The 22,412-nt window shown below is 42.5% G+C and overlaps 3 protein-coding genes across 7 annotated transcripts in view; 1 reads left to right on the plus strand and 2 right to left on the minus strand.

Annotated features, from left to right (window-relative positions):
• Positions 1–1,320: 1,320 nt before the first annotated feature.
• On the minus strand, positions 1,321–11,393 carry LOC115782854 (uncharacterized). Its single transcript, XM_030733326.1, has 10 exons — positions 11,324–11,393; positions 8,492–8,683; positions 7,414–7,510; positions 7,078–7,252; positions 6,369–6,514; positions 3,964–4,146; positions 3,603–3,719; positions 3,367–3,453; positions 2,290–2,437; positions 1,321–2,106 (listed from the first exon to the last, which is right to left on the minus strand). Exons 2-10 carry the CDS (start codon positions 8,503–8,505, stop codon positions 2,087–2,089), a joined length of 987 nt encoding a protein of 328 aa, XP_030589186.1. The 5' UTR covers positions 8,506–8,683; positions 11,324–11,393; the 3' UTR covers positions 1,321–2,086.
• On the plus strand, positions 11,316–17,819 carry LOC115782851 (solute carrier family 35 member E2A). 3 transcript variants are annotated; one of them, XM_030733322.1, is made up of 9 exons: positions 11,316–11,703; positions 12,224–12,680; positions 13,319–13,454; positions 13,642–13,757; positions 14,342–14,462; positions 14,541–14,594; positions 14,670–14,742; positions 14,858–15,003; positions 16,109–17,819. In XM_030733322.1, exons 2-9 carry the CDS (start codon positions 12,410–12,412, stop codon positions 16,335–16,337), a joined length of 1,146 nt encoding a protein of 381 aa, XP_030589182.1. In that variant the 5' UTR covers positions 11,316–11,703; positions 12,224–12,409; the 3' UTR covers positions 16,338–17,819. The 3 variants fall into 3 exon arrangements, with proteins under 3 accessions (XP_030589182.1, XP_030589180.1, XP_030589181.1); XM_030733320.1 differs by having other exon boundaries at positions 11,319–11,703; positions 13,642–13,769; XM_030733321.1 differs by having other exon boundaries at positions 11,319–11,475; positions 13,642–13,769.
• A 73-nt stretch (positions 17,820–17,892) lies between these two features.
• slc25a45 (solute carrier family 25 member 45) overlaps positions 17,893–22,412 on the minus strand; it is a 28,869-nt gene continuing 24,349 nt past the window's right edge. For all 3 annotated transcript variants that reach the window (XM_030733325.1, XM_030733324.1, XM_030733323.1), the window contains 2 exons: positions 19,552–19,783; positions 17,893–18,986 (listed from right to left, as the gene is read on the minus strand). In XM_030733325.1, coding sequence (XP_030589185.1) covers positions 18,700–18,986; positions 19,552–19,783 — 519 coding nt within the window. In that variant the 3' untranslated portion in view covers positions 17,893–18,699. The remainder of the gene's footprint in view (positions 18,987–19,551; positions 19,784–22,412) is intronic.

The raw sequence follows: 22,412 nt of genomic DNA on the forward strand, positions 1-22,412 counted from the left end.
TTGGAGACGTTATCACAACGCGACTCCAGTACCGTGAAAAAAATCTTGAGCCACACCTGGTCACTTTATATTTTTGCTTGGGAAATGGGTGCGGCAGATTAAATGTGCAAACATACATGGAAATTCTGCAGACATGGCAAAACAGAGTTTGCGCCATTCTAATGAGCTTGAAAGTCAATATTTGGTGTGACCACCTTTATTCTCCAACACAGCCTGAACTCTCAGGCAGCTTTCTTGTGATTTCTTGTGGAATATTTCTCCAGGCTTCTTGAAGGACATTCAAAGCTTTTCTTTGGATGTTTCTGCCTTTTGTTTTGGTCTCTGTCCAGATGATTCCACACTGCTACAATAGTGTTGAGGTCTGGGATCTGTGGAGGCCAGTCTATGACTGATGGTGTTCCACTGTGTGTGTATGATTTTACTGCACTGCATATTGTCATGCTGAAAAATGAAGGTGTTTCCAATCGGGCACTTTCCAGATGGTATAAGTAGTTGATCTCCAAGACCACGGGCTGAAATGCAGCCCCAAACCACCACAGCCTCCGCCATGTTTTACGGATGGCTGTAGACACTTCCTGTTGTATCTCTCTCCTGACCTACTCCATACATATCAGTGATAATTTGTACCAAAAAAATTCTAATATGCATTCAGCACTCAAAGAACTGGCTTTTCAATCCAATTATTGTGTAATGTGGCATACCTCAGGTTTTTCTCCCCGTTTCCCTTCCTTATAAATGGCTTCCTGACAGCCACTCTTCCACTGAGACCATTTCTGATGAGGCTTCAGTGAACAGCAGATGGAGCAGCTGAAGGGCCAGATGCATCTCTCAGGTCCTGTGTCCGGTCTTTGCTGGATCTTTTACTATTTCTTAAGGACATAACTTACAGACACTTTTCACCTGCTGAAGATACATTTTTTAGGCCTGACACTTCTTTTGAAGACACACTGCACACCATGCTGAGATATCCCAAGTTTTCAGCTAATGGCTCTTTGGGAAACACCTTATAGGTGCCGTATGCATGTTAAACTGTGTTATCTTTGACTGTTCTTTTTGTTGATTCAACCAATCAAATGGGAACAAATTACAGTGTTTTTGTGACAGGCTGCTAGTAACAAAGTGCCTAAAGATACAAGTACAGTACCAATGTTTTGACTGTACTGTGGGTTCTTTGCCAAGTTATTTGTTATGTGCAAGCACAACACCGGCTCATCCCTGAAATAGAACTGAGATTGATCTCAATAAGCAAATAAACAATAAATCAAAACATCAATGTTTTGGTAAAATACTTTATTAAGAACCTTGAATGAAAAAACAGGAGTGCATTAAAGTGCAGCAGAAAGTAAAAAAAAAAATATCTGTGAATAAAAATACTGTAGTTACTCAAAGTGGTAGGCTAGAAAATGCAGACTGCACAATTTAATTTAGACATTTATGATTTGAAAAGTAAACATCACCTGCGAATTTACAGGAACTACAAAAATCGATTTAGATGGATTTAGACGTTCCAGTGCACGTTGGTGTAAAAACCTTTACAGAGCCAGTCTACAAAGTCTTTGATGCTCAAATATTTTAAGCACTCCAAGACTCAAGTTGCACCTGGTATTAAGACACAATGTGTATCCAGATACGTTATCTCTATGAGTGAAGACGCATGTCGACAGGATACGATCGCTCCAGCCAGACCGGTCTACCTGCGTGACGACATTCAGAAGCAAATATTTCAGTCACGTTCAGACAAAAATGGCAGAAGCGTACGCTCAGCATCGAGAGTCATTTCCACCCGGGTGAAACAGCTCAGTGAGCCGTGCCTAGCTAATATGCATATTGCACTGATATAAAAGTGTTGGCACAACTTGGACAGTAAAAAAATTTTCAATACAAAGAGCCACAGCGTACGTAGTGAGGCAGGCACATACCCAGGTACAGATCGATGTTAATACCAGGCGCCAATAAGGTGCATTTAAATTCAGTTGAAGCCAGAAACATATTAACATTCATAGAACATCAGGTTAAAAAAACGTAATGTAAAAATTTTAAAAATGCTGAGTGATCGTTTTGGTGTATCCTTGGTCCTGACGTTTCCTCACTGGTTGTGTGCAAACACTGTGAAAAACAATGGGAAAAAAAGTCAGGTTATACTATTCTGAAGATGTTCAAGGTCAGTACATTCAGGAAAACTCGGGTTTCTCAGAATCAGCGATGTTATCAAAACAACATTTAGAAACCCGCTAACTTAATATTCTCCCACTGCAGGGTGTGTGTCGTATTTAGCTCAAAGTAACTCACTTCTCTCTCTCAGGCCTTGTCCAAAGCTGTGAACCAGTCTGATGAGGCCCCAGAATAAAAGCACTTTGATCACCAGTGAAATCAAAGCCCCGGTTATAGCAGCTGCCTCCACGGTGTACGTCTCGTTCTGGAACCATTTTTCTGCCACCTGCGATTAAAGCAAACCATTGTTTCCCTGCAGGCACCCGTTACTGAAAACCAGTGAACACCAACAGGCAGCGTCACCCTCACATCACAGAGAGCAGCGCGTCTGTGATGCTTCTGCCTCTCTGAGATGCTTTTTTTTTTTTATACCCAATAATATTCCTGACCTGTTGCCAGTTCACCTAATAATTATTCTTCTGTTTACCTTTCAGTCCCACTTACTTTTCCAGACTTTTGTTGCCCCCATCACAACTTTTCTATGTTGTGTTGGTAACAAAATCTAAGTTTATGAGATTTGCAAATCATTGCAGTCTGTTTTTATTTACAGGCTTAGGGTTAGGGACAAATAACTCAGTGTCCTGAGTTTTTTGGAATTTGCTTTGTAATTGTACAAATGTAAGTGTTGTAAAGTTGTTGTAAACGTTGTGGTTGTTTGGTGGGGCACATTCTGGAGTAAAGTTGATTGAAAGTGATTTCAGGGACTATTTTGTGAGAAACTAATTTGCAAATGTCAAAAAAAAAAAAAAATAAACAGACAAAGCTAACAGTGACCTGTCTGATATCTTATTCCTCAGTGAATTAAAACTCTGTTGCCACAATTAAAAACTCATCACTGAGTCACACTGTTGCATTAAGTAACACGCAGATGAACTCTTCTATTATAAACACTTACAAAAATGATCAAATGTGTGTTAATCCTGAACAGAAAACAGCCCCCAGCAGAGGCACTGTTGGGTCATGTTCCGGTGACACTAAAAGTATCCAGATGTAAAAATAAACAGAGATGTATGACGTACTTTGGCAAAGTGATTCCTAAACCATTTATGCAGGATTACTATTAGTAAGACCCACTCTGCTTCATAAAGCACACTCACACAGTGATAAAAAAAAATGACCAAGATAATCAAATGAATGAGGGAAAGCTCAGCCTACCGTGTACATCAGATACACAAAGAATGCCACCTGAGGAAGGTTCAGCACCATGAAGACCCAAACCAAAACCTTGGCTTCCTTTAAAACCTAAAAAAAAAACCCCAAAAAACAAAGTGGTTACAGCCAGCTGCTTTTGAGCTTGTGAATATTCAGAGTTTATCCTATGTGTGTGGTTTTTTTTTTGTGTTTGTTAACTGTCTCTTGGTGTGAGCAGATGATGCATAAAAAAGCCTCACCGCAACAGCGCCTACAGCGGCAGTCAGGATGGCCCAGAAAACTCCAACGCCCGCGATTATGTTGTCGGCAGCAGACGTGACCAGGTTTGTTGTTATGATCAGGACACAAAGGCACAACTGAAAAGTTCACACACCAGCAGCACAACATCATGAAGCCGCTCTGCAGCTCTGCTTAAAAACTAGTTTGCATTCTCTTTCTTCTTCTGGAGCCGAGCAGTTGCGGCTTATTGCAGGACGATGAACATTAAAAAAAAAAAAAAAAACATATGATGAGAAGCGCATGCTGCATATGAAATGCCAAATATTTCGAATGGAAACAAAAGAAAAACAAAACCAACCAATACAAGGAATGTGCACGTACCTGAGCCTGAAGGTCAAAGGTCACCATGGAGAAACAGCGGTTTAGCAGGGAATACTGCTCTTGAAGGCACTCCAAGGCTCCGCCCACACGGAACGCCATCATGTTTGGCCTCCGGATGAGCAGTAAGGTGCAAACGATGTGAATGATGCCCAGGCCCACGATGAACCCAAAACGTATCGTTGTCTGCGACACAAACACAACACAACTGACACCTCAGTTTGTGCTTGGGCAAAAATGAGAAGCCCTCCAGTTATTACATCAAGTTCTCCTCCTCTCATTCTGTCATCTGCCAGTAAAAAAGTACACATGATGATGATGCAGCAACGAGCTTTCCACTGAAACATGCTGGGCCTTAGATACTTTTAAACAGAAGAAACACCTCACATTTACCTCCTCACCTGTCACCTTATTGAGGCAAACGAGAAATGCAGATTATTTAGGTTCGAATCTAGAAGTGACTGATGCATGCAGCTACAGTGACATCAAGTGGTGGAATTATGAATCATCTGAACAGGAAGTAATAACACAACATGCACACGGGCTAATTTCCTTTTTTGTTTGTTTCTGTCTTATTGGCGGCAGCTGTATGCAGCCTGAGGTGACGATCACACTACTCAGTATTTGGATAATGACACTTATTTATTTATTTCAGTTTTGCCTCTGTATCTCACCACATTGGATTTTAAACCAAACCACTAAGATGTGAATGAAGTGCAGAATTTCAGCTTTAATTCAAATGGTTTAATAAAAGTGTTGCATCAACTGTTCAGGAATTGCAGCCGTTTTAAAGCAGCGCCGATTTTCAGAGGCTCAAAATTGACCGACATGCAGTTTCATGACCAGGTGAGGCCTCTAGACAAAAGATCTGGAGTTCATTCCAATCGCTGAGTATTTGGTAACTTTTCACTAGAACTCTCAATATGAAGAGATGCTGATGGAAGTGCAGGAGGCCGTCATTAGACTGAAAAACCAAATAAAGCTTTCAGAGAGAGCAAAAACTTTAGAAGAGGCCAAATCAGCAATCTGGTTCATTGTAAAACCAAAGAAGAAGAATGCACTGACCAGCTCAGCAACACCAAAAAAGCCTGAAAGACCACAGAAAGACAACTAAAGTGGATGAGTACAAATTCCTTCCTTCAGCTTTACAACATCTAACAAAGTCAAAAGCATTCTTGAGGAGGTACTGTAGGCGTATCCCTGTTAAAGTCTACAATCAAGAGATGCCATCATGAATTCATGGAGTTATAAAGTGTTTATAACAGGGAAGACCAGATTAGACTTTGCCAGAAAACATCTGAAAGAGCCGGCACAGATTTGAAAAAGATGATTTGGACAGATGAAACCAAGATGAACTCGTCCCAGAATGATGGGAAGAGAAATGCATGGAGGAGGAAACAGCTCCTGATCTGAAGCACACCACATCCTCTGTCAAACATGGTGGTGGCGATGTTATGATGCGGGCATGTATGGCTGCCAGTGGAACCGGGTCACTAGTTTTTTCTGATGATGTGACTGCTGATAGAAGCAGCAGGATTAGTTGTGAAGTGTAGAGGACTGTACTCTCTGCTCAGATTCAGCCACATGCTGCAAAACTGACTGGATGATGCTTCACGCTGCAACTGGATAATGAGCCAAAGCAAACTGCAAAGGCAATCCGAGAGTTTCACAAGGAAAAGAAAGGAGATAGCTATCTGATCTCAACCCAGCAGAGCATTCTTTTAGTCACTGTAGACAAAACTGAAGGCAGAGAGACCCACAAACACGCAGTAACTGAAGGTGGCTGCAGTGAAGGCCTGGCAGAGCAAGGAAGGAAATATTTGGTGATGTCTGTGGGTTCTAGACTTCAGGGAGTCAAAAGACATTTACTGAATTCTTCAAAACAATCACATTTAAAATTATGTTTGATTGTCCAGTGACTTTTGAGCGTCTGAAAATGCATAAAAATGGCTGTAATTCCTAAACAGTTAACGCAACACTTGTTAAACCATTTGACCTAAAGCTTGAAAGTCTGCACTTCAAGCACATCTTGATTGACTTAAAATCCAATGTGGTGGTGAACAAAAGCAAAACTGCAAAAATGGTGTCATTTCATAGCCACAAACTGCAACACAGTACAGCAGAGTCTGCATGTCTGTTCCACTCGTCAGGGTCTGGCAATTAAAATACGAGCGTCAGGCTGTATGTAGGCTGGTTACAACTCCTCCTGAGAACATTAAAACAGCAGTCTGATTCATACAAATGTCCCATTATATATAATGCAGAGAGGCAGGGACCAAATCGATAATGTGCCATGAAAACAGATCAGCCTGAGCTCTAGTCCCAGATGCTTTTTTTAATGATTAATATTTACGATTCATTCCAAACTTCCTCGTGTGGCTGTGACATCATGCGGCGTGTTGTCTCACCAGCAGTTCCTGCTGGCCCTTTGAAACCAGCACGAAGAAGTTGACCACCGATCGAATAATGACCACAAATACGCTGAACACAAAGGCCACCAGCTCCTGTCTGTTCTCCTGCAGCACCCCGCGACTGATGTAGTAGATGCAGAACACTGCGGGGGGGGGGGGGGGGGGGGGGGGGGGGACAACAGCACACAGCTCACACACAGCACGAGATGTTTAAATAAAGATTTGATATTTGCACTCCTGTGTGTACATAGCTTTTCTCCAGCATGTAAGCATGTAATACCCAAGCTTTTAATGAAGCAATGCAGAAAACTGGAGTGTTCATGAACAAAATCGCAATAAAGTCGATTAATTTGCTACTCTGCTGGTCAAATACTGAGAGCATCATTTCCCCAAATCTCTGCAGAGGAGGTGGAGAGCACGGCTCGAGCCACAGAAGCCATTTTCATAGGAAATACTGCAGGCTGCTGTAAATCAGAGCTATGAGGAAATAAAGCTATCTCAGTGGAGTCGAATCACCACATTAGCGCACAAGGACTGTGGCATGATTAAGCCACTGCAGCTCAGCTCCTTCCTCCAAAGTTTTCATCACATGATTGCAACAGAAAAACTTCTGCTTTTTAAATGCGGGGGGGGGTTAAAAAATCCACTTCCTCAAGACAAAGATAGTAAACATCTTATTTTTTTCTCTTGCTTTCGGAGAACTCACGGATTCCAATCAGCTGGATGAGAGACACGGTGAAGTTGTCCTCATCCAGCACGCCTGTGTCCATGTGCTGCTTGTACAGGCTGAACAAGGTGAGGCCGAGCAGCGCCAGCAGAGACAGTATGGCGGAGCAGAAATAGACCTGCAGCAGGCGCGGCAGCTCCGACCAGCGCTTCATCTGCAACGGGGGTGGAGAGGGAGAAGAGAGGGAGAGAGAATGTAAAACAACCTGTGATGAGAACTAAAATAAGTGAATAAAACTTTCTCAATCGCAGTCAAGGCACGACAAGTGCGAAGACGTGAGCTTGGTGTCCTGGCACTGCAGCTTCGGCATCTCACCGGTCCACACGGTGTCAGGATCAGCTCCTGGTGCCTCGGCCTCAGATTCGGAGACAGGAGGTCCGCGCCCTGTTGGGGCTGGTTGCCCAGCAAAGGGCTGCATGTAGAAACCACCACACAGAGAGAAGAAAAATATGACAGACGTTTATGACATTATGACATTTTTGAAAAAGCACAGGTGTTGTCTGCTTGTCACATCAAAGGTTTTCTTATCAGAGAACACATTTTTGCAGGCATCTTATGACCGACCCATAAAATAAGTGTGTTTGCGGCACCTTTTCTTGATCCAACATTTTGGAAGTCAATTAAAAATTCAGCCTGAGAGGGACACACCACAAACACACCCCACCGTGCATGCAGGGTCCCCCTTAAAGTGCTCTCAACTGTACACCATAATGTCACAAAAGTGCTCAAATCATGATCTATATGTAGAGAATATAAGTCCTTGTTACTGCCTGCATAGATGCTTGCACAGGTAATGCAAAAACAATTATCTTTCAGAGTCTGCCCAACATGTGAAGCTGCTCCACTGGTTAGGAAACTGCTAGATCCGGTAACCTTATCCTGTAGTTTCACTGGTGGAGAAACCACATGACGGTTAATCATAACCTCGGGACTTTCCCATCGTTTCAACACTGAAAGGTCCTAAAAAGCAGACATTTCCCCTCTCACTGGAGATGAATGAGGCTCAGAGAGGAGATCCTCAGGTGGCGCTACTCGAAAGACTGAATGCAAAACACCTTTGAGACATTTATGGCCGTGTATCTTCATCCATGTGACTTGCATGAATTCATGCATATTTCTATATTGGTTACAGCAGATTCAGTCCTGCACATACAGACCTGTGAGCCACACGCTCCATATGAACTCTCCGTCACACGGAGGCTCACAGCTTACATCCACTTAAACCACCTGTGCGTGGTTTGAATGGCTGTGGCCGCTTATAACGCGATAATAAGCTGAACATGCACCAGATGTCAGATTATATCATATCAAATATTATAGCAAAAGCTGTATGATCAGAGGAGACAAAACTAAATTAACTTTTACAATTAAATGTACAAATTAAGCTGCTCACCTTCTCTCGTCCATTTCCTTGCGGACAGGACTGCTGGAGCCGAAGCTTACATTCCTGGGACTGACGTTTTTTTAATGTCTCCACCTCCAGCCCACACAACTTCACTTTCACATTTTGTAGCAGAAACGATACCCCTGCCCCGGTCCTTCTTCTACCACCTCATTTGTTGTACCGACAAAGTGGTGCCGCCTCCTGCTGGACCGCAAAGAGACTTACATGTTCAGATAATGAGTGTCAAGCAAGCCTAAGCCTATCCCAGCTGTGTTTTAAGTGTAATGGATATTAGTATATTTTTCAATTAATATATTGTAAATATTAATATTTATACAAGATAGATAGATAGATAGATAGATAGATAGATAGATAGATAGATAGATAGATAGATAGATAGATAGACTGCAGAGTGCATTAAATTCTGCCCTCTGCACCGACAGCCTTCCTTTGAGATTCTGCTGCTTGCTGATATGTTGGCATCACATCATTTCTGTCATTTGTCATGTGCGCATTCATGCTTCCAGTTTGTTTGTTCACATCCCAAACATCTACTGGATATAAATCTGGTAGCTGATCAGGCTACTGAGTAAACTGACACAATCTTCATGTTCATGAAGCCAGTTTGAGGTGACTTTTGTTTGGTGACATGCTGTTTTATCATGCTGGAAGCTGCTGGTAAGCACGGCCAGCAGCGCACTGTGATCTTTAAGTCATGAGTGTGTGGAAAGTTTCCCCTCAACATTACAACACCAGCAGCCTGGACCGTTGGCACAGGGAAGGTGGGGTCCACAGTTTCATGTTAATTACTACATCCTGTGTGTCAGCTCCAACCCATCGGTTCATTCTCTTCTGAGCTAGTAACGTTTCTTTTTGCAGAACTCCACCCAAAACCACCACAAGGGGGTTATAATAGTTTTGGATTTTACATTATAGTTTAGTTTTAGTTAGTTTTTACTTTTTTTTTCTCTAATTCAGTTAGTTTTAATTAGTTTTCAGAGTGGTTTTTGCTCGTTTTTATTAGTTTGTATTTTTGGTTTTATGCTTAGTTTTAGTTAGTTTCAGTATTAGTTTTAGTATTTTCATACTTAATCAGTTACGCTTTAAAGAAATATATTCAGCAACCAACTGTTCACAGACAGCAGAACTACATGCTAAATGTGTGTAATATTAAGGACACACATGAACATCAACAGGGAGAAACTGCTAACAATATGAACTCCAAAACTCGATAAATTCTACAATAAACTCCCAATAAAGTTCAGCCTCAGTGCAGCAGATTAACAACAGCTACATGTGGTGTTTGACAAAAACAAACTCCTTGAAGGAGTCAAAGCTCAAATCCAGCTGCATCCTGATGTTCTCTCCACCTGATGCTGCTTCTGTTTTGGAGCTACTTGGTTAGATGCTCGCTGATTAGACTTGCAGGGTCTTTGCGGCCTCTGTAGCCTACGGAAGTGTCCGACCTCATGTCCGCATTTATGCATGTATAGCTGGATTGCGTGTGTTAATTACCTTGTGGTTGTGTGCTGGGGGTTTTTTGGTCCTTGCTCTTTGTGCTCAGTTTTTAGGGTGCAAACATATTTGTCCCTGTTTTTTCACTTTCTTCATTCCTTCACGTCCATTCCCATAGTTTCAGCAGCTCCCTCCAGGAATTTGCTGACATTTGTGAGTCCTTATATTGATGCTTTGATTATTAGTCCTGATTGTTATTATCTGACTGATAAAGTAGCCGGAAACGCACAAGGACTAAACACAACGCTGTGGGCTGCGTTGACCCGACGAGTAGTCACGTTTCTCTGGAGGTGCAGGCCGGGTTGCCTTGTAGGATGAGAGCGGTTTCCGTAGCTGCCTTGTGTGCGCTTCTCAGGTCTACTTTGATGTTGGTGTTTTTTTTCCTGACTAAGAAGTGTTCCGTACATTTTTCATCATCCACAACAAGACACTCGCTGCTATCTGTGCTATCATAGTAAAAAAAAAAAAAAAAAAACACTCCGCATGGGACTCTGAGGAGCAGCGCGGTGTGCGCACGCACGCACATGCGCACCCATTTGCCCGACGGCGTTCCGAGCTTAAACTCGGAGAGGAAAAAAATGATTTCATATCAATCCACAAGACTTTTGAAAAAATAACAATATCTATAATTTCAGTTAGTTTTAGTTAGTTTTGTAAACTCACAATTCAGTTTTAGTTAGTTGTCGTTTCTTCCTTTTAATTTTAGTTTTTATTTATTTCAGTTAACGACAATGTTTTTTCAGTTTCAGTTTTGGTTATTTCGTTCGTTTTCGTTAACTAGAATAACCCTGCACCACACCACCAATGCCAGTGGGCTAGAGTGCTACAAATCTTTCTATGTCCAATTCAGTTGGATTTCTATGTAAAGCTACATTCTTCTTCCACAAATGTTGTACTTTAGTAACTTATTATTTTGCAATTTAAAAAAAGAAACCTATTAATATATGTTCTATTACTATAATTCAAATCATCTCCAGCTCCAGCATTAAAGCTGTATACACGTGAATCAAAAAGTACTCTACTTGAGTACTTTACTTGAGTTTATAAAATAATAAGTCAGTCAGTCTTTCATGCACTATACCAGCTTGAATTTTACTCAGTATTGGGTCGGAAAGGAAATCTGTGCTATCGAACATCAATGGTATCGTTTGAAGGTGGTTCAAGTTGAAATAAGTCCCACCGGAAACACGGTGGTCGCGTTATAAAATTAAAAGCACACACTTTTTCTTCTCCGCTACAAAACAATGATTATTTCAAAGCAAGAAATAGATTTGAGAACAAATGCTCAGAGAGATAATTATAATAAAACAAACTTAAACTCATCACCCTTGGCGTAAGAGCTGAATTCACCGCTGGAGGTTTATATTTTAAACCGTTTTAACCGTGGCTGTTTCGGGGTAACTTGACGCATGCGCTTTGATCGTTAGCAACCATGTCTTGAAGGCAGGTGCAGAGTTATACGTAACCCGGACCGAAAGGTAAATGTCCCAGAATAGCGGGTGCAGCATTGTGTTGTGGGTGTTTTGTAGCATGGATGATAGCGCGACCGGCGCGCTGGGTGACGCTGCCTCGTATTTAGTGCAGCGGGCGGCAACAGCAGCTGCTAGCTAACGTCAATGTGCAACTTCCTGTGACAAAACTCGGCTGAACTGCAGTCTTCACGCTTTTTCTGTGTTCAAACTGAGGCAACCGGGTCACACAGAGAGGTAAGAGCTGAGTTTTCCTGGCAACGTGACCTTTTAAATGAGTAGTTTACCCTCGACAGGGCGAGTTTCTGCGGGAAGAAGCTAGCAGTCAGCCAAACTTATACGTGTCGACCTGGCTTGCTTGAAGCCTCGCCGCTGTAACTCACTGTATTCGCTGGTTTGTTTGAACTTTGCTCAGGTTTCATTCACCGGTTGTCCTCATTTTTGTCCTGACTACATGAATAGCTGCTCCTTTCATTGCAGAGCTTTAACGCTTAAGGTTAGTCAAGTGAAATAAGGTTGATATAGTAGTTAAATTTGTGCATTTTCAGTCGAGCATGCAATAAATCTGTGTTAAACGCAGTGTAACATTGCACGGCTTAACGTTTATAGAGTTGAACAGTTACAGTATGAAGTAATCTGCACTGTGTAAATTATTGGAGCAACATGAGATGGATATGCTTTGTTTAGTATTGGGTTTTTTTGTTGTTTTTTTTGTTGTTTTTTTTTCCCCCTCTGTGACCTTTTTTATTCCTTCCAGGTTCCTGCAGCAGAGCACAGGGAAGGGATTCCCAGTAGTCACAGCAAGACTGAGCGATAACTTGCTGGACCCCCCAGAGGATGGACTAAGCACCCCCCTAAAACGAACAAACCCCCCCACCCCACCCCCTTAGACCCACTCAAGTCCCCTTTTAGTGGGGCCCCTGGGGGCCCTCGGGCAGCAGGAATGATGCCAAGCAGCAGACACTCGCTGTGGTGCTTCTTTTCGCCGTTCCGTACCCGTCAGGAGCGAGTGGTGCTGGCCCGCAGTGAGAGCCTGCTGGGGGAACAAGTGCTGAAGATTACAGTAACTGAGACCACGGTGATCGAGGCGGAGTCTGGGGTGTCGAACTGGCGCTCCATGACCTACCTGGGCCTCTGGTACTTCTTCAGCTTCTGCACCTTGTTTCTCAACAAGTACATACTGTCGTTACTGGAAGGAGAGCCCAGCATGCTTGGTAAGAAGAAATAAAATTATTCTGCTGCTACTAATTATGCATGTGGTGATTTAACTGTAATAAATAAAGGTATGAAATATTTTGGCGTATAATTTACATTATGCACCTGAGATTACAGTCTTTAATATTAATGGAAAACATGATCTGTCTTCCTCACAAAACTCAAGAGCAGCTTGCAGTTGTTTTAGACCAACCTGTAAAACCGGTCAGCTGCTTGTGAAACAACTCTGCACTGCCAATTTCTAATAATTGCAAAGCTCCATTTGAATCAGGATTATTTCCACGTCCACGTGCTTTGAGCCGTGACAAAACTCAATACAGCATGTCAAAGCAACACAACACAGCCAAATGAGAGGAAGTGTGACAAGAAGTGAAACTGCACGGACAGACAAATGTGTTGTGTTGTCTGCAGTCTGTTTAAGTATCTGAACAGACCGGTGACTGAAGCTGGAGTTTAAATAGAAAACTGTTTTTGTCATGTAGATATTGTATGAATATAAGTTTGGCACAAATGGACCCTTCTAATCAGATAGCAAACAAATCATTAATACAGTATTTTGAAGTGTTTTGATGATAATAATAAATGTGTTTGCTCCTTTTAAAAAAAAAATTATTATTTTTTGTCTTATGCTTGCCAGGTGCTGTTCAGATGCTCTCCACCACCATCATAGGCTGCTTGAAGATGTTTGTCCCCTGCTGCCTGTACCAGCACAAGTCCAGAAGCGAGTACCCCCCCAACTTCATCATGATTATGCTGTTTGTTGGACTTATGAGGTGAGTTTTTTTTATTAATGGAAATTGCTGATTACTTAAAAAATCAAATGTGTGCATATAAGGGGGGAAAAAAAAAGACCTCATTAAGAGATTTATCTCCTCTTCCTTTGGAGGTGCAGCTTGATAATAAATCGCTCTTGAATGTTGCTGCCAAGTTCAGTACAGACACCATTGTGTCCACTTGTAGGTTCACCACGGTGGTTCTGGGCTTGGTGAGCCTGAAGAATGTTGCAGTGTCATTTGCTGAAACGGTGAAGAGCTCCGCACCCATTTTCACCGTCATCATGTCCAGGCTGATCCTCGGCGAGTACACGGGTAAAGTGCATGTTGCTGTGCAGGCTTCAGTGTGTGTGAACAGTATGAGGGGGAGAAGTTAGATAAGATAAGATAAGATAGTGTTTATTTGTCACATGCACAGTTATACACAGTACAATGCACAGTGAAATGTATTTTGTACCTGCAACCTTATATACACACACATATAAATAAGAAGAATAAAAATAAAAAAAAGTAATTCACACTATACACTATACTCTATATACTATACACTATACACACTTTTATAAATTATAATATTTACACTGTGCAATAATGGTCCAGTTAGGGCTCAGAGTTGAGCAGATGGATGGCTTGTGGGTAAAAACTCTTCTTCAACCTTTCAGTCTTAGGTTGAACACCTTGTTGTTTTTGGTTTGGTCACAAGAATTGTTGACAGGAAAAATATGATCTGGCATTAATCATGTAATTGTGGCTATGTTCAAACACCCTATTATTAACTGTAATATTATTGGGTGTGCTCAGAACAGTTAGGCTGCTGCAGCTTCGGTGACAGAATTAGTTTAAACACAATGACTCCTTTAATTGTGTATGCTGTTTGTTCTCTGCAGGGCTGTGGGTGAACCTGTCCCTGTTCCCAGTCATGGCTGGCCTGGCTCTCTGCACAGCAACGGAAATCAGCTTCAACATGCTCGGCTTCTCCGCTGCTCTCTCCACCAACATCATGGACTGGTACCGCAGCACACAGCACAGCCTCTCCCCCAGCAGGGCCTTTCATGCTTTGACCTAACTCTGTGTCTCTGATCTCAGCTTGCAGAATGTATTCTCCAAAAAGCTGCTAAGTGGAGACACGTACAAACTCAGGTAAAATGCTGTGAATCCTCCTGTTCATAGCTGTCAAGCTGTACATACAGTTTTAATTTAGTTGTCCTATTTCAGCCCTCCAGAGCTGCAGTTCTACACCAGTGCAGCAGCAGTCGCTATGCTCATACCTGCCTGGGTGTTCCTCTTGGTAAGTCAGAACAAAAGTGCCAAGTTTCCAGAATGACACTTTGTAGCAGTTTTTAGACCCTACAGTACATACAAAAACAAGCAGATAACATTAATGGTTATCTGTTTATTTCCAGGACATTCCCATGATTGGGAAGAGTGGACAGAGCTTCATCTTGAGTCAGGACATCATCCTGTTGCTGCTTTTCGATGGTTGCCTTTTCCACCTGCAGAGCGTCACTGCCTATGCTCTCATGGGAAGGATTTCCCCTGTTACTTTCAGGTAGGACACAAAGTTCGAAGCAGGGGTATTCGTTTTCACTGGATGACCTCAGGTGTCAGCAGACACACCTACTTTAACCTGAATATCACGTGTTTCCTGAACGCCAAAGTTCCTGCTACAGTTTTTAAATCGCCCACACTAACCAGATAACTTCTTAATGCGTCTGCAGATTTTCAAGTCATACATGCATCATCTTATTTTAACTTTAGCACTGACTAAAGTCTGATGGTCGGCATGCTGTACAGCATTCATTTGCAACTCATTACGGTGTGCTTGTACTAGACAATCCAAACTGTGACCGAGCATATTTGAATGCGAATCCTTTAAGTCCGGTGTATTTGGCTAGTGGGATCGCTGTGTACCTTGCCCTACCCCGCCCAAAAAGGTGGGCCCAGGTGCAGATTCACTGATTGTGACTCAACGGCTGCTGACTTTGTGAAAATCGCTGTGGCAATTAACAAATCTGTAAATTATGTGCAAGGTCAGTGTGCCACTGTTTCCATAATAGCTTCATTTAAGTCAGAAAACCCTTTAAGTCATGAACCTTACTGTGCCCTGCAAGAGTGCCTTCTTAAAAGCGTGTTTCCGAGGCAGGAGTTGAGATCCTGAGCAACCATGGCCTTAATGAGCAGGTGCATATTGCACTGTATGTTTACCAGTATAAACCTTATAGCTGCTGTAACTGAAAGTTATTACTGTGGGGCTATTAAGCTCATTTCCAGCTCCAAATATTTACTCTTGGACTCTACTAGAGTAGCTTTTATGATTTATTTTTTGTCTTTGTGCAGCTGAAACCAGCTATCTTAGTTGGTTCACTAACAGTAGGTGTGTGAGGCTTAGATGACTGTATTAGAGATATCTCCTTTCTTTGATATCACACAAAGCCAAAGGAAGAAAAGGTGGGAAAAGGAGAGCTTTTAGAGCAGTCCTGAGGTTCATGGGGATACATGTGCTGACCTCATTATTTGAAACTTTTAAATGACCATTCACTACTCTAACAGGATGTAGAGAACTTAAGGACAAGCATAAGGTGTCCACTTTAGGAAGTTTAAACTGAATGAATTTGATGTTAATCCCAGCAGTAATGATCCTCATTCTTCCTCAGTGTTGCCAGTACTGTTAAGCACGCCCTGTCGGTGTGGCTGAGCGTCATTGTCTTCAGCAACCAGATAACTATCCTCAGCGCCACCGGCACTGTCCTCGTGTTCATCGGGGTCTTCTTGTACAACAAGGCCAGGCAGCTCCAGAGAGAAATCTTACGGGCTTTGGCAGCTGAGCAGAACCACAAACCACTGTTCCAGGACCAGGACTTCAAAGCCTCTCAGTCTCACTGAGGACCCAGCCCTTAAGGCTACAGTGCTGCCCGAGATAGACTAAAAGCCTTTAACAGTTCACACCCTCTGATTCAAGAGCTGCCGTCTTTCAGGGTTCCTTCAGTGTAACTGTTAAAGCTTGAATTAAACTGTGCGATGGCTCGATAAGCTGTGGGCGTGTGACTGAGCCATCAGTAGTCCCTGTGGAACGTTGTCACCAGTATTTCTTTGTACCTGACCCGATTACCACTTGAAGCATTGTTGATCCTTTTTGTCTTCTAGTGGTCAGTTAAAGGAAGCTCAGGGGGTTTTTCTTACATTTACATTTTATTACATGCTAGTTTATCTCTCATCTGTGGTAAAGCAGCTACTAAATGCATGGTAACTGCAAAGCTTGGAAGCTGTAAGATTTTAAACTTTGTGGTGATGTAATATTCACTGTGTAAGCCAATGTTAAATCTATCTTGTTGGGATGTGTGTTTAGGATGTATGAAGGGCACCAGTGCCTGAGGTGGGAGGCCTTTTGTTGAGGCTTGTCCAGCTGAAGTTTGGACTGACTCTACACATTTGGAATCAATGTGTAAAACATGTGGATATTGCATTCTGAGAATGCTCATCCTTTATGACATTATTACCTTTTTTTTTTTTTTCTTTTTTAATTAATGGAAACTGACATGACCGCTGAGCATTGCTGGGATGGCAGTGACGGCAGTGACAGCCCTGTTAAATCTAAACGGGAAAAGAGGATTAGAGAAAGAATGGATGGAAGAGTTGCTTTTTTTTTTAAATCTTTTTGAAAAATTGTTTATTGAAACTTGGATTTTATTTCTGTAGTTTCTGTGTTTCTTGCCCTGTAGAACTGATTCAACAGTCAATTAAAATGAACCAAATAACAAAAATAAAATCCAAGTTGCAGTAAAAACAAACCATCCTGTGCTTGTTGCTGCAGATACAAAATCTGTGTTCCTCTTTCTGTCCTTGCTGAATCCGATTTCAGCATCTGTCTTGAAAGTGGAAGTTCCTCCGCTTGTATCTGTCTCTAGAGAAGCACATTAGTGGCGCATTTCCCAAAAAACAAACTACAACATGATGCCCATAATTGGGCATATGAACCTTACTCTGACCATACCCAAGTTCAGCTTGTTCAGTCTGACATTTTTCTGTGCCTCTGGAAGCAGCCTTTCTTCTTCTCTTACATGTTTTGTAACCACAGAGCTTAACCAGAACAGCTGGTTGACTTGAACTTTTTTGTCTTTACATTATAAACACTTTTTTTTTTTCCCGGGTGGGCTCTGATTAAACATTTAGACATTACGATTTTATCCTTTTATACTAATCTTCCATTTTGAGTCTGAGATGCTGCTTCAGGAGGCAAGTTTGACCATGCAGACTTTTTCAGTCTGTTGACCAAGTGCAAAGTGTTGAGGTGAGTATGACCTGTGTTTGGGACCATGCAAATCCAAGATGTAAAACATTTTGAGGATGTAAAAATGGTGGAGACTGCAGAAGATTAAAGTATTTTCTCTTCAGTGTGTTGTGTTGTTAATTTACACACAGTATACACTCAGCCATTTTATTAGATACACCCTTTCAACTGCTTGTTAATGCAACTATCTAAACAATCAATCTCATGGCAGACATGGTCAAATCGAACATCAGAGTGAGGGGAAAAAGGTGATTTAAGTAACTTTGAATGTGGTCAGACGCTGCTGATCTGGGATTTTCATGCACAACCATCTCTAGAGAATGATCTGAAAGAAAGTATCCAGTGAGCGGCAGTTCTCTGGATGAAAATGCCCTGTTGATGTCAGGTCAGGTGAGAATGGTCAAACTGCTTAGGGCTGGTTGAAAAGGCAATGCTAATAACTACTCATTAAAACCAGGGTATTTAGAAGAGCATCTTTGAATGCATATATCGGGCTCTGTACTTGCTGTATGTTCATCAGCTCTTTGCTAACTCTGCCTGTCTGCTGCTGGGTTTATCAGAACATGGAAACAACACTGATATAAAATAAAACGGTCTTAAAACAAACTCGAAGGGTGCTGAACTGCAGAGTTAGATGAACAATTCCTCAGAATCCATATTCATGGACCCATTTCACATTCTCATTTTTATTGTGAAATATCGTTAATGCAGAAATGTTGATTATAGCAGCTTTAATGTAGGCTTTGGTGAGGCTCACTGGCAGCATCTTCTATCTTCAAAGTGTGACCAGATTAGTGATGGTGGCCAAATGAGAGTTGACCTTTTCTACACAGAATTTAAAAACACTACTTAAGACTGACGCCTGTAGGATCTGAGAATGTCAGACCTACACTTGTTATGCTAAAATCTTCTCAAAGATATTTTATCCTTATAGGCAACGTGTCCATCCATTTACTGTCAAGAATGACTTGCTGGTGGATAGAAAATCTTCATCAGGCTCTCGTAGCTGAGGAAGGTGATGGCATTGACCGGGAAGGCTCTCAGACTGTTCAGCAGGAGGCCTTTGGAAAACACCTTCACTCCTTCCTCCCTTACGCTCACTCTCATGCAGTGCAGGACCCCGCTGTACTTCCGCCCGCCGGCCCCCGACATCTGGAGCCGAGCTTTCACAACGTCCATGGGCGTGGCGATGGCCCAGCTCACGACACCTGCAACACCACCTGCAATCAATACTGCAAAGGTACCTGAGGACAGAGAGAGAGAGAACAATATACTGAGAAATATTTATGTCAGGGCCGATTGACCAATAAATTTGATCTGAATTACAAGGTGGGAATTTCCCATGTTTAAATTGCAGAACAAAGGGGGTCTGTTTTTAAAGGAGGATCTTCTGTAGAACCAAAGATGAGGTTAATTTGGTATAAAAAGGCCACGTGGGTCAATATATGGAGTGAAAACTAAAGATCTAAAAACCAGGATCTGTCAACATAAAATTAACATAAGGAATAAGGATGAATTAGCCTCAGTGTCTAGATATTCATATACAGCTCCATCATATGTGTTCATTTAATTTTTAAAAAATACATGAAGTACATAAAGGAAAGCATGTTGGATTAATGCACTACAAACTGAAGCCGGTTTAAGTGACGAATTACAATTGAGCTGCTTTTTGTGATCTATGCCACATCCCACATTATGAAGTTTTCAGTTTGTCAGAAGTACAAACTGAAAACTCTTGGAATATCGTTATGATATGCAGTATTATGTCATGATTTTGACCTTGTAAGCTAGTCTCCATTCAGCTCTGACCTGGCTCTTTGCCATTCTCAGTCAGAACTTTACGAATGACCTCGTAAGGCAAGAAGTAGAATCCATAGCACGGGATGTCCCTCAGAGCGAGGGCCAGGCCTCCTCTGAACAGACCCCTGAGCCCCTCCGCCCTCAGGATGACAGTAACACAGTGTACGGGTCCACGGTATCGTGCTGATGTTTGACCCTGCAGGCGCACTTTCACCAGGTCGATGGGTGCACAAGCCAACACCTGAAAACAGATTGCCTCAAAGAGTCAGTCCACCAAAAAGGATTCTGAGGTTCACAGTAGCCAACTTACATGTATATTCAGGACTGGAAATAAAATAGGTGAGTGTGGGTGGTGTAACACAAAATACATACATGAGTATTCAATTCAATTTTGTTTATATAGTGCCAAATCACAACAGTTCCCTCAAGGTGCTTTATATTGTACCGCATTGTACTGTACAATAATTACAGAGAAAACTCAGCAATCCAAACAACCCCCTATGAGCAAGCACTTGGCAACACTGTTTGCTCACACGTGGGAAGGAAAAACTCCCTTTTAACAGGACGAAGCCTCCGGCAGAGCCAGGCTCAGGGAGGGGTGAGACAGGACAAAAGGCATGCTGTGGAACAGGGTAGTTTTGCTTCGGTTACACCTTCAGTGCAGTAGATTAACATTACCTCGCATGTGATTTATAACATCAGAACACAGTGAAACATTATAAACAAGGACAATCTGAACTGTGAGCATTTGAAGGAATCAAAGCTCAAACACAGCTTTTCAGGATTGTGTGTGTTTGTATTTGTGTGTCACACCGTGGTGTGGGACATCCCAGTCTCAAACACATTTATCAGTGTATCCTCCCGCTCGCAGTGTTCCTGTGTATTAACAAGCCAGCAGTTATATTTTCGCTGAAAAACGGTCCATTATGGTTGTCATCTTGCTGCATGGCTGTGATGCTGGTTCTCTGTTGGAGCCGGAGGAGCTACAGAGATGCTCGCTTGGTTAGATACTCACTATTAGGCCTGAATTAGCCTTCTGCGCTGTGTCTTTGCGGGGGCTACGTACGTAAGTGGCCGACATCCATTGTGTGTCTGTGTTAATTACCTTGTGGTCGTGTCCCAGTGTTTTACCTGCAGTGCCATCCGACAGAAACTAAAAATCCTGGTACTTTTTCCTTCCTGGGTTCTTGCTCTTTGTGGTAATTTTTTTTTTTTCAGCTGTAAACATAATTGTCTTTCTAGTTTTTTTTGTTGTTGTTTTTTCCCTTTGTTCATTCTTTCACATCCATTCCGATAGTTTCAGCAATCTCCCTCCAGGAATTTGTGAGTCCTTATGTTGATACTATGATTATTATTCCTGATTGTTATTCTCTCACTGATAAATTCCAAAACTGTGGTGAATAATAGCTGGAAATGCCCGAGAGGACTTGGCAGTGCTGAACAGGCCAATTACAATAATTTTGATCTGCATAGACTTGAGAAATAGTTACATTTCTCAAGAGGTGCACGTTAGGTTACTGTGCAAGTTCAGAGGGGTTTCCGTAGCCGCCTTGTGCGCACTTCTCAGGTGGACTTTGTGGTCGGTGGGTTTTCCCCTTTGAGAAGTGTTCACATTTTGTCATCATCCACAACAAGACACTTGCTTCCATCTTTCTCGCTATTGTACTCAAAGAAATCCCATATGGGATTCTGCCACTTTCTCCCAACTTTATTTATGATGCGGACACACACACACACACACACACACACACACACACACACGCACACACACACACAGTGAGGTGCCGTATGGCGCTCTCAGCTAAAACTGCTAGAGCGGAAAAAAAGATTTCATAGCAATCCACAAGGCTTTCAAATTAACTGGCAAACAAGAAAACAAACCAACCAACAATCCATCCAGGCCTCCAACCAGTAAGACATGCCTGGAACACCTCACCCAAGAGGCGCCCAGGAGGCATGCTAGTCAGATGCCCAAACCACCTCAAATGACTCCTTTCTATGTGGAGGAGCAGTGGCTCTACTTTGAGCCCCTCCTGAATAGCTTTTCTCCTCACCATATCTGTAAGGGTGAGGTCAGCCACCCTTCGGAGGAAGCTCATTTCTGCCGCTTGTATTTGCAATCTCATTTTTTCAGTCAGTAGGGACATAGATTGTCCGTAAAATGACAGCTTCGCTTTCACACTCAGCCCTCTCTTTACCACAACAGACCAGTGCAGCATTTGCATCACTGCAGACACGGCCCCAATCCATCTGTCAACCTCCCGTTTCCATCTCCCGTCAGTCATGAACAAGACCCCAAGACAAGTTGCTGCCTCCACCTGGGGCTGCAACTCATCCCTGAGCCAGAGTGGGCACTCTACCTTTTTCCAGCTGAGGACCATGGCCTCAGACTTAGAGGTGCTAATTCTCATACCAGCCACTTCACAATCAGCTGTGAATTGTTCCACTGTGAGCTGGAGGCCACCACCTGATGAAGCCAACAGGACCACATCATCCGCAAAGAGCAGAGATCAGATTCTGAGGCCACCAATGCAGAAGCCTTCTGCCACTTGGCTATGCCTAGAAATTCTGTCCATAAAAATTATGAAGCAAATTGGTGACAAAGGGCAGCCCTGGCCAAGTTCAACACACACACTTATTGCCGGCAATACAGACAAAGCTCTCGCTGTGGTTGTACAGGGACTGAATGACCCGCAACAATGGGCCAGACACCCCATACTCCTGCAGCACCTTCCATAGGATACCCCAAGGGACACGGTTGAATGCCTTCTCCAAGTCCACAAAACACATGTAGACTGGATGGGCAAACTCCCATGCACACTCAAATATCCTCAAGAGGATGAAGAGCTGGTCCAGTTTTCCGCGACGAG

The sequence above is a fragment of the Archocentrus centrarchus genome, chromosome 7 (assembly GCF_007364275.1).
Source record: "Archocentrus centrarchus isolate MPI-CPG fArcCen1 chromosome 7, fArcCen1, whole genome shotgun sequence".
Classification (NCBI taxonomy): Eukaryota; Metazoa; Chordata; class Actinopteri; order Cichliformes; family Cichlidae; genus Archocentrus; species Archocentrus centrarchus.